At 44.2% G+C, this 18,233-nt stretch overlaps 1 protein-coding gene across 1 annotated transcript; it reads left to right on the forward strand.

The window, feature by feature from the left end:
- Nucleotides 1–7,495: 7,495 nt before the first annotated feature.
- Nucleotides 7,496–11,454, forward strand: GP9 (glycoprotein IX platelet). Its single transcript, XM_042026603.1, has 2 exons — nt 7,496–7,680; nt 8,826–11,454. The coding sequence occupies exon 2, from the start codon at nt 8,832–8,834 to the stop codon at nt 9,432–9,434; it is 603 nt and encodes a 200-aa protein (XP_041882537.1). The 5' UTR covers nt 7,496–7,680; nt 8,826–8,831; the 3' UTR covers nt 9,435–11,454.
- Nucleotides 11,455–18,233: the final 6,779 nt, after the last annotated feature.

The following is an 18,233-nucleotide window of genomic DNA, read 5'->3' on the forward strand; positions in this document are numbered from 1 at the left end:
AACCTGGTTTATAATGCACAGGCCTTTAAAACCTTGGTTGTCTTTATTCTTTTGCTCATGCAAGAAAACAGCAACTCCAAGCTTGCTAATCTGTTCCTATTTTTTAAGGAAAAAGGGAGCTTAGAACTAAAAAGCAGGAAGGCTTTTCAGATCTTACAGGACATTTGACATTGCCTTATAATCAGAAACAGACTTAATTACAAAAATCAGCACACAGGTCCATAAACTACTGCTACTAAAAATGGGAAGGACTAATTCCAGGAATTTGTATGAAATCTCTGGAAATTCCTCGTTACAGATTCACTTTGCTCCTGCACAGATGAATAAACACCACACATAGTTTGAAAGCTGCATCTGCTGTTGAATGATAACGTTATGGAGACCTGGTCATAACTTCTGCTGAAAATAAACAGTTGGAGATGTCTGAAGGACAGTGAGATTGTAGTTGAGGCTAAGACTGGCTCATAAATTGTCACACAAGCAAATAGCAAATATAAGTCACATTTTTCTTTCTTTCTTCTCTATCACTCCTGGTCCAGCCACTGCCACATAAAAATTTCCATACAAATTGCAGCAGGTATGGACACAGAAATGCTGATAAGTCACCTCACGGCCCTACTGCAACCACGTTACAGTGCAAGAGTGCTAAACAGACCCCAAAAAACTCTTGGAAGTACTTCATACAATTATGAGAAGAGAAACTACCTTGGTGCAGAGGGATCAATCCCTGCCCACCTCAAAGCAGTGAGGTTGTGAGTGCACAAGTGTGTGCAGGGGCTTTGGGGGCATCCCAAACCAGGGCCACCCTAAAAGTTCCCTCAGCTTGTGTGAAAAAAGATATGATTTGTTTGCAATAATAAAAAAAAATATCTGGCTTGAATAATAAGGAGGGAAAATTTTATTTCTGTTCAGAAAGTTTAAAAAAAAAAAATCAAGAGGAAAAAAATCAAAGTTACCAGACAACAGAGGAGAAAATGATGTCACCACTTCAACAGAGTTGACACTACAAAGAATCCAGTCTGGCAAGTGAGTGTGCCCTTCCCAAAGGGTGAAATTAATGCTGCCCACGGCAACGATTGCTAAGCACATCATTATGGAAATTGGGAGCTCACAGCAGGAGCTGGGAGTCTCAGAAAGGTGGAAAATCAATACAGTGCACGCTGGGGCGAAGAATGGCTCCAGCAGAGTGACCTTAGAAGGCGTGGGGAGGTGGGGACAGGCAGAAGGGGAGCACAGGGGAGGCTCCAGGGGACACGGTGAGTGCAGGACAGCAGAGCCAGGCTGTCCCCTTGCTCTGGGGCTCCCCAGAACTTCAGCCTGGCTGTGGTTCTGAGGAATAAAAGTAAGAATTATTGACCTGTGCTTAATGGGCAGCTATTTAACAGTAGTGCTACGTGTTGATTTGAGAGGAGAAGTTGAGGCCATGGAAACCACCCAGCAGGACAGAAAAGAATTCCATGATGGATCTGTCAGGAGCCTGGGCTGTGGCTCTGCCCTGCAGAGAGTGACAAGGACCCAGCAGGTGAAGTCCTGGAGGGGCAGGGGAGGAGGAGGTGATCTATCAGTCCTTTCACACAGCTGGAGGAAGGACAAACTTGGCAAGCAGAACAGGAATTTTCCAGTGAAATACTTTGGCCAGAGAAAGTGCATTTCATCCAGCTGAACTTTATTTTGTTGGTATAAATTGCTCCAAGAGCTCTGCAGGATAACCAGCACTCCAGGGGCATGGTTCTCACCCAGGAGGGGCAAGATGGAATATGACTGAGGAGGGACTTAACTCTGGCCTCCCACATCATCATGAATTCCCTGCCCACTGCACTGCTGACCTGCTGGGTTCTCTTTAATCTTCCCTGCTGGAGCTGCTCCACTTTGCATAAATAACTGCATTTTATGCAGAGCAAGGAATTAAACCCAGTGCTGCCATATCCTGAATGAAAGCCCTGACCAATGGGGCATCCACCTCAACTTTACATCCACCAGTTTAAATCTGCTTTTGAATAAAGTATAAGTTATCTAAATCAGATCAAACAACTCCAATCTGAAATAATTAGATCGTTAAAATTATCTTCTTACTGTTTCAAATATTTTAAAATACTTCTACCTCTCACTCACTTAATGCCAGTCTGGTTTAGATTTCCTCTTACCTGTGGTTTACATGGGGGGGCTTTAGGGTTAAAGCACAGTAAACATCCTTTAAAATATCTATCTGTATAGAAATGCAACTTATTTAGACAGATTTTTCCTTCTCATCAAGAACTACATACCTATAGAATTATGGTAAATGCTACAACCATTTTAAAAAGCTTCTAATTTTCAGTATTTCCCTTTTGCAACTCAAAACTTTAAATTCAGATTCCCAGCAAGAACATTGACCTTCACCTCATCTAATAAATGTAAATCTCCAGCACTTCTGATCAAAGGAAGTTGTATAGATTCTTACATGCTAAAATATAGTAAAAAAAAAAAAGAAAAGGAGAAAGAAAGTAGCAGACAAGCTGTAATTTAAAATCAACCTAAGAAATTTTTCACAGGGTTAATGAAAGAGCCAAAATCTTTGGCTTGCCTTTCTAACCAAGGGAAACACAATCAGTGTTATTAAAAAAAAAAAAAAAAAGTAAAGCTGACAGCTTTTCTGTAGTCATGAACCCTGAGCACTGTCCTTCAGCTGGAGCAGCTGAGGGGGCACAAACAGCCAAGGAAGAGGCAATGACTGAGCGATTTCAGAGCTGTGCATAGGGAGAGCTGCTGAGTAGAGAGGACAGAGAAGTTTCCTCTCATTCCAGGCTCTGGTTTCCCCACTAGAGACAGAGCTTCTATGGCTGTGCTGTGCCTGTCAGCGTGGAGAGAATGCCACCACGAGTGGCACTGCAGGACAACATCCAACCACCAGGATTTATCAAAACTGAGGAGGAAATAAATTGTAAATGACCTCCAACCAGCTCCATTGAATGTAGGAAGTTTCCCTGAACACAGGCATCAACACTGGGCTAGAGATGCCAAATGAGGGCAAAGAGATCATTAGATAATGCAGGAAGAGGCTTGCAGCATCTTTTAATGAATGTGCAATTCTCCTCAGAGGAACTGCTGCTTATTTATATATACCCTGCTGTAAGTGACCATGTGATTAATTCAGCTGCCAGCTTGATAAAACTGACTCTCCAAACTGTTTGTATATCAGCATGCAGTGATAGGAAATAATAGGATTAGCACAGCAGCATTTTCAGCTCTTGAGATTTTATCGCAGGTCCCACTATATAAAGGATTTCCTTCAGAACCCAAGGCACATGATCAGCTTTCATTAGCAATCTGTAGCCTTAAGGACCAGGAGCAGAACTTGGCAAAATGTGAACTTTAATGGCTCAAAGTATCAAGCCCATCAAAAGAAAAAAGAAAAAAATTAAATATCCTAGATTGCTTTGAAATGCCAATACCATGGTTTTGAGGATGCAGTGCAAGAACTGCACACTGGGGTTGGCAATAATGTTATCTCACATCCTGCAGCAAACTCTGTGTGGTTGCAGAGTTGCAGATGGCTCAGGACTGTCCTCCCAGCCCCACGACATCTCTGCACTCTGACATCTCCTCATGGGGCAGCTGGGCTGGGCATTCCCGACAGTCCGGCTGCTGGGCAGCAGGAATTCAGCAGAACAGGATTCGACCTGTCTGCATTCTGGGGCTCTCCATGTGTGATCAGGGGTCTGGGCAAACTCTCCTGCAGTTCACTGTGCACAACAAACAGCTGGGCACATCTGCAAGGGTGTAAATACAGCTTTAGTGGGGCAGGAGCAATGGGGCTGGAGCTGCTCTCACTGGGGAAAGTGAATTCACCACTGGATATACATCCAGAGTCAACTGGTTTATTTCAAAACCCATGAAGCCACAGCTTTGTAAAGGACACTATAAAAATAACCATTTTGTCAGTTATAGACAGTGAGGGGAATTCTACAGCGAGTTCCCATGGTAAACTCATCTCCTGGGCTTTCCCAATGTGGTCCTTTATGTCAGGCACTAATTAATGTCTAATTGATCTTTCCAAGAAGAACTGATCAGTGTGGCCATAAAGTTCAACGCCCTGCCTTCTACATTTCCAGCTCTTCAAGCAGAAAATAGCAGAGCTTTAGCTAAAGGAGTTGAGGGCTGATTTTTTTTGTCACCACACTCCTTAAACAAGGACGACACCACAACACTCAGTGCTGAATAATCTCATGCATTTCACAATCCTACTACAGCTGCTATGCAATAAATTGGTAAAGATGCTTAAACATCTTTTGCAGGCTTGCCTGAATAGCTGGCAGAGCGTTGGAACAAGGTGCATTCATGGATAGCTCTTTGTCACACTGGGAATTCAACAAACAATGGCCCAAACAGCCGGATGAGAGCAGCGAAACAATCAGGGACTGAGGATACCACATCCAACCATTCATACCAGGAGAGGAGGGGCTGTTCTGGACTGTCTTTAGTCTGGTCCAAGCACTGAACCTCCATTAGCACCATTCACAGGTGTTTCCAGAGTGAATATTGCAATTTAATTTAATATAAAAAGCACTCATGGAAAATAGAGAGCAGGAGATTTGCTCTGAAAGCTCAATCCCAATCCTAAATAAAACATTCCCATGAATGCAGTGTTGTGTTGTGTCTGACTGCAGCACTGTATTGTATCTTTAATGACGGTGACTGTGCATAAAGAGCTAGAAAAAGAGCTGCTTTTCCTTAGGGCAAAGCAAGCAAGGCAGAGAGGGGCACAGAGCCTCCAGTTTGCCCAGCCCAGGACAGTGTGAATCCAAACTGACCATGAATATTTTCATTACCAGGCTCAAAACCCTCCGAGTTCCATAAAACACGAACAGGTGCTTTTAGCCATCTGATTTAGAACCAATCACTTAATACACACATTGTGTACCTCGGCTATATTTGTATCTTGGAGACAATGGAAAATAATATCTGAAAAAGAACACAACATTTCGTTCTTTCAGGCAATTCTTTTGAACCGAGAAATTATAGCTTAAGGGGTGATTCAGTGGTGCTCAGCATTTAAGAACAAAATAACTTGGATGACACCTAGTGGGAAAATAAGCAATCACTGGGTGCAGCTCTGAATGGGGAAAACGGCAAAGAGGAGGAAGTTCTCCATGAGAACAGGCGGGAGGAGAGAGAATTTCTTGAATAAATGGGTGGAGTACAATTTAGGAGAAGAATTTCCTAAATGACAAGACTTTATCTGCCTGTGGAATAATTTGAGGAAATGGGATTTTTGATTTGACAGAGGCAAAGCTACATTAGGCAAAACCATGATAAATGTGCGGCAGGAAAGAATATGGACAGGAGGAAACTCTGAGTCCTCCTGGGTAGAAATACTCAGAAGGCTTTGGCCAGTTCTGCAGAGTGAAGTAGGTAAAAGGAACATTTCGGCCCTTGGGCAACACTAACCCCTGGTTTGAGAGAAACCACAGTTTTTCTTTAATTCCTCTCTGCCAGCAATATTCCTTGACGTGAGAATGAATTTCATGATTGATCTTTTTTTATCCCTCTTCTCGCTTATTTGTATAATTCATTAATTACCAGTGACTCACATCCAATTACAAAGATCTATTTTGGTTAGTCTGCTCTCACCAGGCTCTTTGAAAGTACAAAAGAACAGACTGAATCAAGGTGAGAGATTTTAAATGAGGAGCACTTCTACTGCCCATTGACAGTGTGAGTGGCCAGTTTTTTCTGCATTGGAAATGGAAACAGTGCTTGAGAAAACTTCTGCCTTTCTAGGTCGAGAACAGGTCATTGACAGCAATAAATGACTGTAACTTCTTAAAAGTGACTAGAAAAGATAATGGCATCTTCTGCCTGAATTTGCTCTCAGCAGGTCACGCGTTTGATCTGCACATTTATCTCCAGCTTGCAGCTTTTATTCTTAACCACAAGGAAAGCAGTAATCTCCCCTCAGCCCTTTTCCTCCCTGAATAAGCAGGCACGGCCCCCACGGAACTCACTGGAAATGTCAAGGCCTCCAAAGAAAGCCAATCCAGAGAAAGGGGCTTTCAGGGGGTGAGGTGAGGGGAGAGGGGCTGTTTGGGAAACAGAGTGTCCAGAAATCCCTCTCCACTGAGAGGAGGCAGAGCCTCTCCCGTTCACAAAAACTTCAAATGGATTCTCTCTGTGGAAAAAATACTTTCATACCCTAACAAGATTATAGCAGATTATAACTTCTTTTTTTTTTTTCAAATTGGGTCTTAATAAATCCTCTTAAATGAAGAATCCTCATTTGGCCTACAAAAAGCTATAGTCCTAAAATCATAAAGGCAAATGCCTGGTGCTTCTGCCAGATATTCCCTGCACATCCTCCCCTCCACAGGGAGCTGGAGCACTGGCCAGGGCCCCGTCGTGTGGGACAGGTCTGGGGACTCAGCATGAGCAGCCACCTCTGCCACCAGCGGGGACACCTGGAGGAACGTGGGACCAACTTTGTGAGGATAGCACAGAGTCTGAGTGGGTTCTGGGGGATTCCAAATGTCCAGCACCTGTTCCAACGCAAAAGGACACAGCATTTGATCTCATTCCGTAACAGGAAGGTTTTGATTCTGTGTGGCAGCGTTCCTCAAGACACATGGCACAGATCGGGTGGGCACGGGGGCAGACAGACATTCATGAAATCCATGGCCTCGGGATGTACTTTCCAAAAGCAGTGAAACAATCCCGACGATAGAAGGACCTCCCTGTTATCAGCAGTCCACTCACAGGTCCAGCCATTCAACATCTGACAGGCAGATGAGCCACTCACTCCAACAAGGGAGGAATCGCTCTCCTCAACTCATAGAAAAGATCAAAATTCCAACGGGGTTTGAAGTATTTTTGTCTTTTCCCCTGGCACTGTCTGAATTGCCTTTTCAAATGCTAAAGAGCAGAGATACACACTGAGGCATTTTCTTAAGGAAGCTCCTGGTAACTCATTAGACCCAATGAAGAAAAGCTCTTTAAAAATAAGTAAGAATTAGACAACAAGAGCTGCTATCAGAACAATTTATACATCAGAAACTTCCTGTCCTCCCAGGAACACCATGTTACAAAGAAAGGACAGCTCAGAAACACAGCTCTGCTGCACATCTGCAACATCAAAACCTCACCTAGGCTTTGTTTCCAAAAACAGAACAGACTCCAAGCCTGTCCCCAAAACAACACTATACAGAGCTGGCCTGAACAGATTTTATTTAAGCAGTGAGAAGTCAGATATCAAACAAACCTGGCTGACTAATACAGAAAAACTCAATTTCACAGGCTAACTTCAGCTCCCTCATCCGCTGACGCTTGTGTTTGTCAGCACCTCAGGCCCAAACTAACTTTTATACCTGGAGATTTTTACAACTGAGTTAAAAAACCCCACTTAATTTCAGATGAGTTTTTCCAGATACTGTCAGATGCAATAGGAAAAAATACATTAGGAATAAACCAAAAATCCCAAAGCATTTCCTCTTGTCTGCAGCAAACACAAGGCCCTCCCCGAGCACTGTCTGCCACGGCACAACCATAAACAGCAGCTTCCTCTGGGATGCTGTCCTATCCTGCACAGGAAAAAGCTCATCTTCTCTGCCACACTTCCTTGGTGACTCTTTGAGCAGCCAGCCTGCACTGCCATCCACGCTCCAGCACTTCACCAAGCACAGGGAAAGGGATCAAGAGGGATCAAACAGGGTAAGTGTCAGCCAGTCACCTCCCCAACCCTCCCTTCTGCATTTTTGCCACAGTTTGTGTTTCTGTTTGAGTTTGGGTTTCTTACTGTTTCTATATTAAATCAGAAGAGATCATCTTTTCCATAAATACCACTTAACTTTTTTTAGCCAGATGACATAGTCTGTCCTTTTAAGATGTTTACTTTGGAAAAAAAGCCCCAGTAGTTTTCTTGAAAAATCACAGATGAGTATCTGGATTCAGAGCAAAGATACTCAGAATAACTCACTGACAAAGACATAGGAGGTGGTTAAGATGAGTATTTCAGCTTCAGAAAGGAAGAATATTTTCAGGCATTTACAATTATTCAATCCCTTAAGCTTCATTTTGAAAGCTGATTTCAACACACAGTTTTAACACTCGATCTATGAAGACATGGAAACGGAAGAAAAGCCTTTGCCTGAAACTAACGTGGTTTTTCCTGTCATCTCCTGGTGACATTCCGTCCCAGAATTTTGATAATTAATATTTCTTGTACAATTATCAAGGCAAAGCAATGAACCAGAGAGGGAGGGGAAGACCTGTGCTCTGTCTTCAGCGTTTTTGCTGAAGTCGGGGAGAGTGGTTCTGTGGGGCACACAGAAAACGACAGATTTTATTCCAAAAACCTCAACCTGGGGAAGCAATAACTGCTGTGGTTCTCTGAGGGTACCGACCCCCACTTAGGTGTCATTTTGTGTTGGAATTGTAAAAGGACGAGAGCCCGGGGATCCCGGCGGAGGGAGGAATGCAGTCCAAAACCAATATGGTTGATAAGTGCAGAACTCAGTTTATTAGCAATTCAGAGGCACGTATATAGTATACCAGCTTGTTAACTCCTGAGTGGCTTAAAGCTTATCACAGCACATTTCTACTTCTACATAATTGGACTTACATTGGCAAGCTTCCTGGTCAGTACATCTTATCTGCACAGCTGCACATCCTTCAAACTCCCTTCTTCTTCTCAGGCTTGTTTCTCACACCAGTGCTTTCTCATGCAGGCAGTTTCTCACACAAACCTTTGCTTGCAGACCTTTTGCTTGTACGGTTCTTTTATAGATCCCACAATTCTATCAATGATCCATGCCCCGGATCCTTTAATAATTGCAACAATTTTGTTGTCTGTGCAGCTGGCGATGGAGCTGCTGGCCGTGCTGGGCTGTGCCCTGTGGGTGCTGCTGCCGGGGGTCCTGCCTGAGGAGTGTCCATCCCCCTGTGGCTGCACGTCCCTGGGGGAGGCGCGGGGGACACGCGTGGACTGCGGCTCGCGGGGGCTGCGCTCGCTGCCCGCCCTGCCCCGCCTCGCCCGCAGCCTGCACCTGCACAACAACAGCCTGGCCTCCATCCCCGCCGGGGCCCTGGACAGCCTGGGCCGCCTGCAGGAGCTGGAGCTCTGGGACAACCCCTGGCACTGCGACTGCCACATCCTGTACCTCAAGCTGTGGCTGGAGGATTTCTCCGCGCCCGCGCTCGCCCGGCTCAGGTGCGCCAGTCCCGCTCACCTGAGGATGAAGCCCCTGGGGCAGCTGACGGGGAATGAGCTGGGGGGTTGTATGATGCTTCTCCCAACCAAGTGTCTTCAGTTCTTCTGGCGAGACCTCGTTTTAATTGCTGGAGTGATAATTACTCTTATTTTAGTAGCATTGGCTCTGAAATTCTCCAAGAAGCTGGTCTGCCAGCTCACCCTCGGGGGCCGGCGGCTGAGGAGGCACATCTCCAAAACGCACAAGACACAGTGAGCTGTTCCCTGCCACCAGCCTGACAGGAACATCAAACTCCTCTGCAACGAAAAAGCAACTGCACTGGTAACACTGGTTTGAATAATCAATGCTGCAAAGGCTCAAAGTCCAGGTCTCAAAGCAAAATTGTGTCTCCACATCTGTGTGGTCATTTGGATCCCCTGAGCAGGAACACTCCTCATTTCTCTAGCTTTATTCTACATTAATAACATCTGCAGGAGAAAATTTCAAATTAACAGGTAGGAATGTAGTGGTGTAAACATGGAGATAATTTTAGAGTATTTCCTCTGCACTGAGCTTTTCAATTTTTTAAAGGACAACCACCGTTCTGTATGAATGCAGAATATTGCAGAAGAAATGCACCCTGCCATCTCTCATGGAATTTCCTAAATGATATTTCTTGTTTCCCCAAAATGAAATAAATCATTAACACTAAAAGCTTATCACTCTCTTCTGTGCCTACAAACTAGATATGCATAGAACAGTAACCTGCTTTACTGCATGGCTTCGATGGTACAGATATTTTTAAAATGAGCAATCAGCAAACATTTCTGCTTACACCAACCAGCACATTAAATAAGATGCACAGAATACAGGAAAAAATATTGAGAGAATGTGCTTTTCTGTCCTTGTAAGGGGAAAGAGGAGGGAATCTCTTCCAAGGCAGTAGTTCACATTTTACTAAAACAGCATTGTGTTTATCACTTTTCATCCGCTTGGGCTTTATTTAAAAAAAAACCCTCTGCAAAGGTGTCAGCTGGAACTGCTAAATGAGGGCTCAAAAGCAACACTCAGCGTTTATCTGGCAGGGCCACTGTGCCATGCTTAAGCCACACACTCCATCAAATGGCATAAATAACACCACTGTTGCTAACAACATGCAAAGGCAGGAAAACACGTCAGCTATCGAAATGAAACATGCAGGCAGCATTGCCAGAGTGGGTTTGGAACATCCCAGAAACCGTTACTGCATCCTTTTATGCAAGGGGCAAACCGTAACTGCATCTGCTTTCATGGGCTGGGAGCACAGGGGAGACTGCTGGGATGGAGTGCAAACAAAAAGTTGTGAGGTTTGCTTCCACACTGGGCAAGAAAAGTCATCAGAGTCAGCATTACTGACCAAAGCCTCACTGCAGCACACGGGGAGATTTGTGTGAACAGCAATTCTGTGTGAACTGCAACTCAGTTAGTGGGAAGAATATTTGCAGGTTTCATTTATTAAATAGCACTGTACCTCAATCACCTTTTTGCCTTTAAACTCTCTGTATTTTGTGAACACTGTAGCTAACAGCATTGCTCAAGCTGAATGACTTCTGTTCAGCTTCCTGCCTGCTTTCTGCCAGGGTTTGGTTAGAGTTTATTCCAGGCCTGCTCTTTGAGCTCATGCACCAGAGCAGTTTGCAGGGCTTCATCATCACACAGTGCTGATCTCCTCTGTGCTAAAGGGCCACCATCCCAACAGAATGTGATTATTGTGACCAGTGTGCTAACAGTCAGCTCTGGAGCTCTGTGAAACACAAGGCAGCTCATTCCCTAAGGATCACCCTGTCTCAGCTCGGAGCAGGCTGAATAAAACAGCTCAGCTCTGCCCAGTAAAAGTGGCTCTGCCTTGTGGAGTCGAACTGTTTGGCTCTGCACCACTGATGTCATTCCTCTGGGTGCAGCCACTCTGGGGCTGACTGCTGAGGTCAGCTACAAACACTGTTTGCTGCACCAGAACGAGACAGAATTAAAGCACTTCTGCTCATTTACAAGACAGAAGAATTCTCAAATCCAGAAAGAAAACAACAGCATACTTGCTCTCGGGCAGCTGAGGTCACTGGAAGCTGGGGAGGAGCTGCCCAAGGGATGCCAAGGGTGGAGCTAAGCAGGGAAAAACAGTGGCATTGCCATGGACACCTGATATGCCTGCTTTTTTTAAAGATTTTTATTTTTAATGTAAAATACCTGCCTGCCACGCGCAGAGCAGTGGCAACTGCCAGCAGCTGCAATCCAAGTGCTGCTGCCAGGGAGGGCTGGGCACCTGGATGGTGTAGGAAGTGACATGGCTTGGGGAATGGAGCCAGCTCGAGCCCTCCTGCCTTGGCAGCAGCATCTGCTTGCAAAAAAGAAGCACAAATGCATGTCTGGGATTTAAGTTATTTTAGAGGAGATGCTTATTCTGAGTAAAACTGCAATATTTTCACTAAAAAATACCTACCACTGGTGTGGATTCATTGAATTTGCTTGATTTCCACCCCGCCCCAGGTTCTAAGGATGTTGGTATTTAAAGAACATACATTTCTCACGTGTTTCAAATCCCACATCCTGCAGGTGAAGGTTAAATTATGAATGAGATCTAAATGTACTCGACAGTTTTTTCCCCCCCTCCAAAGCAAAGAGGAAGCAATCAGAAACCAGCATTTTGTTTCACCCTGGAGTCTCTCACACGCTTTGAGAAGCAGCCCAGCCCTTCCCAGGAGCTCTGGGCAGCTCCAGGAGGTGGATGCATGGCATTTTCCTGTTCTGACAGTCCTCTTTTATGTGTAAGTGTAGGAAGTAGTTCTGAATTTACTCATCTCCATGAGCTCACATTCATATCTAACCTGGCAGGATTTTGACTGTAAACCTGTCCTAAGGTGTGCTCAGCAACCTATTTAAATTAATTCACACTAAATTCGTACTAGAGACTAAGCACAGCTTTGCTCTCAGGAACAAAATACATTGCAAAGGTAACGAGCTTGTTCTGTATTTATCATTTGGCTAAGCAGCTGTGCATTTAAGGATTCAGATTTAGTGCTCGCTTTCAAAGTATTTAACTATGCAGAAAATGACTAATTCAAAGTAAAATATTTCTTTCTGTTCAGTTAAACCTCAGCTACGTCATCAGACATGTGTCACATAATGACAGTCATTTTCCATTTTAGCTGCACACCTTCTGCTTGCACTGCCCAGCTATGGAACTGCATTAATAGCTACCAGAGTGACTCATCCAATAAAAAAGAGAAAAACACACCCAAGACAAAGTTTCAAACAGCAGAAGACCAAGGATATTCCTAGCCTAATAGGACTAGAAAAAAAATAGGGATTCCCTCAGATGAACAGGAAGTTTCTTCCATTTTTGAACTAGTAAACATAAACTGTAAGAACTAAACACTAATTCAATGTACAAAATACATGCAGAACGCAGTGAAATAGGCTGGTCTGAGCTGCCACTCTTGTATTCTAAATCAATTAGCCAATACACATCCATTCTCATGCTGGCTTATGTTTAAGTGCACTCTTTGGGGAATTATTAAAATAGAATTTGAGGCTTTCACAAAACTGCTGTTGTTCCTGGATTCTTAAGGTCCACACACCTGCATGTCATGATTTATACCTGAATTACATGGTTTTACTTTCACTGCCAAGAGGTGAAATGCCTGCACTGAAATATTAACAATTCCTACCTAATGGCTCCTTTGGTGGTGCTAAGTTTCCTGTAGTGCTTAGTAAAGCTAAGTTTATCTCAGCAATGCAGTTTATCTCAATGCCTTTTCTCTCCAGAGCACAAAGCAATTTCCCACAGTGCTGTGGCTCTGTTGCTAGAACCCATGTAAATATTTTGCCATTACATTGACTCCAATGAAATTTAGATTACACTCAATAAAGGGGGGGTGACAACAAATTGCTCCAGTTGCATAATGGCCACATGGCTGCTATTTATACTGAGCTCCTGCCCAGGGGCAACTTGCTCCTGACTCCGAGTGCCTTCCCCAGAGCACTTCCCAATGTTTATCCCGCTGATGTCACTGCAGCAGGTGCACAGCTACTGGCTGAGCTGGCATCTTCATTTTGGGTGAAAGAAATGGGATGTGCCTGACAGGAGTTTGTTCAGATTTCATTTGGCTTGGCTTGTTCGACCAGCGAGCATCGAGCTCTCTAACAATCTACAGTTATTAAAACTGAATGGTGCTGCTTTGCATCAAGACATTCCCTGGGAAAAGTGAATTGAAACCTCTTCCCTCAGAATAATATCAAGGAATAGGGCTACAGAAATACAGAACATTCATCTTAGTCCAAGGGGAAAAAATTCAAATGAAGGCCTTTCTTAAATGACCTTGATCTCTAGGGAAGGGAGTGTCGGCAGGGACGGATTGCAGCCTCCCTTTTCTCCCTGAGTCATTTCTCTTGTCTCCTCTTCAGGGGTCAAAAGGGTTTTACCTCTTAACTAATAATTTATTTCATGACAAGGATTCATAGATTGCCTCTTATGGCCACGGAGAAGGACTATGGAACCTGAGACATCCAAATAAGCTCGACCTTTGCAACCCTCTCCCATCAGCACAAAGCAGAGGAATGCCGTGGCAATGGCCACACCACCAAAGGTTGCCCTCGAGACAGCAGAGCACTTGGAAGTGAGGGTATTTTTGACTTCCCTGAGTTTGCAAGGACACTGCAAAACCCACTAATTTAATTTTCAGATGCACTTATCAACAGCTGAATTATGGAAAGGCTAAAACTAAACCAGCAGCAGTTACAGCCTGAAGGCAAGGGGCAGCCTCAGTCCGTGCAAGGACACAAACTGTGCTCAGCAAAAACTCCGAGCCCCGAAGGGATTCCTTTGCCTCCAGTCACTGCTTTGTCCGACTGCTCTGAAACTGGACCAACATTGGCACCTAGTGGCTGCTAAAACCCAACAGGGACAGAAGTTCCCTGAATTTGTCACCCTTTCCAAGAGCTCAGTATCGGGCTGTGGTAGAGCGATTTTCCAGACAAGCTGCCAAATACTGCCAGCTCCTTCCAGAGTCTCCGTACAGGTTTTCTGTCCTGAAGTGTCAGAAGGTGCAAGACATAAATTGCTTTCTATTGACAGAAACCTGGGGTTATTATAATTCTGGACACCGGGCAATACAACCTTCATTTGCTTTCTTCACTGGGATTAATCATTTTTAGACATGCCTGGAATTTTCTGCTACTACAACTCCCGAAGTCACAGTTCAATATTTATTTTGAAACTTGACAGAAGTTTTATTTTTTCTGTTCTCCTAAAGTGATGATGAACTTCCATGTAAATTCAAATTAGACTAACAACTTTGTACTATGGCTTCATCCTATCAAAGTGCAATAAAATAAAATAAAATAAAATAAAAAAATATATATATATATTAAGTAAAACAAAATAGTGAAACCAAATCCACTTATTCCCTGCCCCTGCACTCGTGAAGGTGCAGCTCCAACCAAGGTGATGCAGGTCACCAAGGAGCTCAGGGAACTGCACAGATACCCAAAACAAGGGGATTGGCTGTGAGGATTGGCCATTGGGTTTAGTTTCATCAGCCACTCTTCAGTGTTTGAGGCTGATTATCAGCTGTGTTTAAGAAATCAGTTCTGTAACTGGCATGGCTCTGAAGTGGTGTGTGTGTCCTCACAGTCTGTGAGATAAAACCCGTGCAACGACTGCCTTTCACCCTCTACAGAGCACAGACAAGGAAAAAGGATGGGTGACTAAGATTGATAAAAGCCCTTAGAAGCCAAGCAGAGGAGGATTTGCATTGCATTCATTCAGAAGATGATTAAGCTCTGTATATGAATATAGTATTTCAAATGACAAAGAGGCCACTCTCCACAACTGAGTAATCTGAAAGGAGCTGCAAAGAGCTTATGGCTTCTAACACTCAAAATGCGCAACTTGGAAAACTTCATGAATACAATTACAACTTTTATTTTATTCCCAGCTTGTTCTGAAACTTGGCTGATAACAAACCCGACACCTGCGCAGGGTAAGGAGCACGTCACACATGACAAAGTCACACACTTTGCTGAACAACTGCAGAACAGAAGCTGTTTCATTGCTAGGGGTCACCACGAGGGACACATTTTCAGTTTTCCCATAGCAAGGGTAGACTCTGCTGGCTTACAAGGAGAAGTACTCAGCACAAATCCTCGGCTGGAGAAGTTCTGGGCTCTGATTTTTTCCCCATTTATTTGTCAGCAATTTCCTTATAACTTGACAGTTCTGCTGCCTCTTGTGCTACTACAGCAACAGAACACCAGGCAGAGGCAACATTTCTGCTAGAGTAGGTCCAAGTGGCACCACTTTCTGAGATTCCAGGGGTCTTCCAAGTGCTGGGACCACTGCAGCTCTGAAGGACAAAGGGTTGAGTGGAAAGGAGCACACAAGGCTCTCCAGGAAAAACCTATTGTTCCCATTTAAACACAGTTCTCACCATTACCTCAAAGAGCATCTCCATCCACGTGCTGCCCCCCAGTTCCTGCTCACACAGAACACAGACATGGGAAAGAGAGGCTGCCAGCAGGAATTGCTGTGTTCCTGTACAGCAGGAACATCTGTTCACTGGTGACGGGCTTCAGAATACCCATCCATTTGTGTCAGCCTCTGTGAGTTAAAAGGTCCACGCCCCATCCACAGAGAGGACAAAATGTTGTCTCTCTTAACCAAAACCTACCCAGGGAAAGGCTGTACCACATAAAGAGCATTACCACATCAAATAACATGCCTGCATTGTAAATACAGGGACAAAATGTTGAAATTTGCTGGAAAATTTTATCTTGGAACACAGTACAAACAATGTGCAAGCCAGGCCATAACTCAAGTCATCTTGGTTTTCATGAACAGTTTTGGTGATTGTTCTACATTCCCACTGGAAGTTACTGGGAATGAATGCTTGCTGCTGCAGAGGGTTCAATAAATGTACTGTGTCCTCAGAGAGTTACAGAACTGACTTAGAATGCCTGCCCTCGGCTCCTTCAAACAGTGCTGCAGCAGAGCGGGGAACAGATTTTAGGATCTTCCTTGTGTTTTGTCCCTTTCATATGAGACCACTGCAGAAACTTATTTAGAAAGTCAGAACTTAATTAATTTCCTTTTTAACATCAAGTCTTCAGCAGCTGCTTTGAAACACAATCCAGTCCCACCCGCCCCAAAATCCAGTGTGGAAATTGCCAACAACCTGCACCCAGGGCTCTGCAGGCCAACCCATTCGGTGCAGTTGAAATTTCACTTCCCCTATTGAACTGAGAGGAAAGGAAACTGTGACTAAGGCCCGTTTAGGGGGTTTTCTACCAGGTTTTAGTGCTGTTTTCTAGGTACTACTAGAGCAGTACTAAAAGAGAGACTACTCCAGAGTGCTTCTAGCACTCTCTACTCTTCTCTGATGAATCAAGCCAAACTCTCAAATACAGCCAGATACAAACTGGAATTCACTCAAACCCATTTTGTTCTTCCTGATCTTTGCATGAAACAGGTGTTAACCCTGGTGGAGCCTGGGGATTAATCAAAGAAAACCAAGTATTTCAACACTCAAACCACTACTTAGAGCTTTCACGACGTGAGAGAACTCATCACAGATCCCTCACAGAAGCCTAACAGTATAATGTGACAATTTGCGGGTTTTGTTTGGGGAATTCTTTATTTTGAAAGCAGTTAAAGGCTCATGATGAAAAGCAGCAACAACAATAGCTCATAGAAAAATGTTTGCAATGATTTCTAGCAAGAATAATGAAATACCTGATTTATAATTATCTTCATAGAAGTAGCACCTTTAGTTTTCCATTAAAATAAGGTGATGCAATGAATTATAAATATTAAAAGCTGACATCTCTAGCACTGCTTCCTCCTAACTAACCTAAATTTCCTGAAGTGTTTTTCTCAGCTCTGAAAATATAATTAGCATGAAAGCATACAGACAGTGATGTCTTATTTCCTCTTTAACAGCTTTTCTTTCCTGGCTGATCAATATCTGAGGATTCAGTGGCTTAATTCAGAGTTGCAGGCTACCAGGAACAGAAGGCCTTTGGTCCAGCCTGATGGACTACTTAAACCTCTGCCCTTGGCTGGAAGGTTACCATGGATGACCAAAAATATATATTCAGACTTGAAAAGGAATAATCATGGAGCCACCCAAAAATAGATTGATTTCAGAGGCAATTCAAGCCAAGCTGGCCTAGTTGGCTGTGCTGGCTCAAAGATAATCAGGTTGCTCTCCTCCTGCACAACTACCTACGGGACAATTTAACTCTCACTCTTTGCCATAAAACAGTTTCATTTCACAGTTTTATAACCTGAAACGATGAGGATGGAATTTAGCAAAATTTACCAAATCTTCGGTAAAAATAACAGAGTAACAAAATGTGCTCTGACAACATATTTAATTAGTAAAGCTTATTTTTATTAGCAGCTTGATTTACCATGTAACCTGAGGGAGAGTACCTGTTAACGAGCACTTGGCTTTGTAGATAGCAGTTAAAACACAAATAATTCTGGACTCTTGAGACACCCTTAACACATAGAACCAGTCTGTGGCGTAACCCAGTCACACACATACACGTGCATATGTCAGACACGTAGCAGGATGTTAACAGCTCTAAAGCCGTCTCTCAGCAGCACAGGACCTTGCAAGGGTGAAAAACCATAGCCCTGAGCCTTGGCCTGTGCCTATGGAAACAAACCACACCCAGCTCAGACCCGAAAACGAAAAGCCAGCAAGGCAAGTCAGCTGCACTTCCCGGAAGGCTGAATGGCAACTGCACCTGTTTATTTCTGTAAAGGGAACACACAAACCCAGGAAAACACAATGCAAAAATCCGTCACTCCAGCAAGGATGCGGACGAGCACTGGCATGTGCAGGTCCTCGGCGATCAATGGCTCATCATCACCGCCAGAACCGCTACCGCTTCTTTGCCCACACACGATGCCTTGTGTTGGTTGGACCGCGACCCGCACAGACCCCGCGGGCACGGGGGACCTGCCGCCGGGCCGGGGGTGCCCCGGGCAGTGACCGATCCCCGCTCGGACCCGCCGGTCCCGGGCAGTGACCG

This window comes from Corvus kubaryi, unplaced genomic scaffold (assembly GCF_017639235.1).
Source record: "Corvus kubaryi isolate FWS band 111438036 unplaced genomic scaffold, C.kubaryi_AGA036_p1.0 37285, whole genome shotgun sequence".
Classification (NCBI taxonomy): domain Eukaryota; kingdom Metazoa; phylum Chordata; class Aves; order Passeriformes; family Corvidae; genus Corvus; species Corvus kubaryi.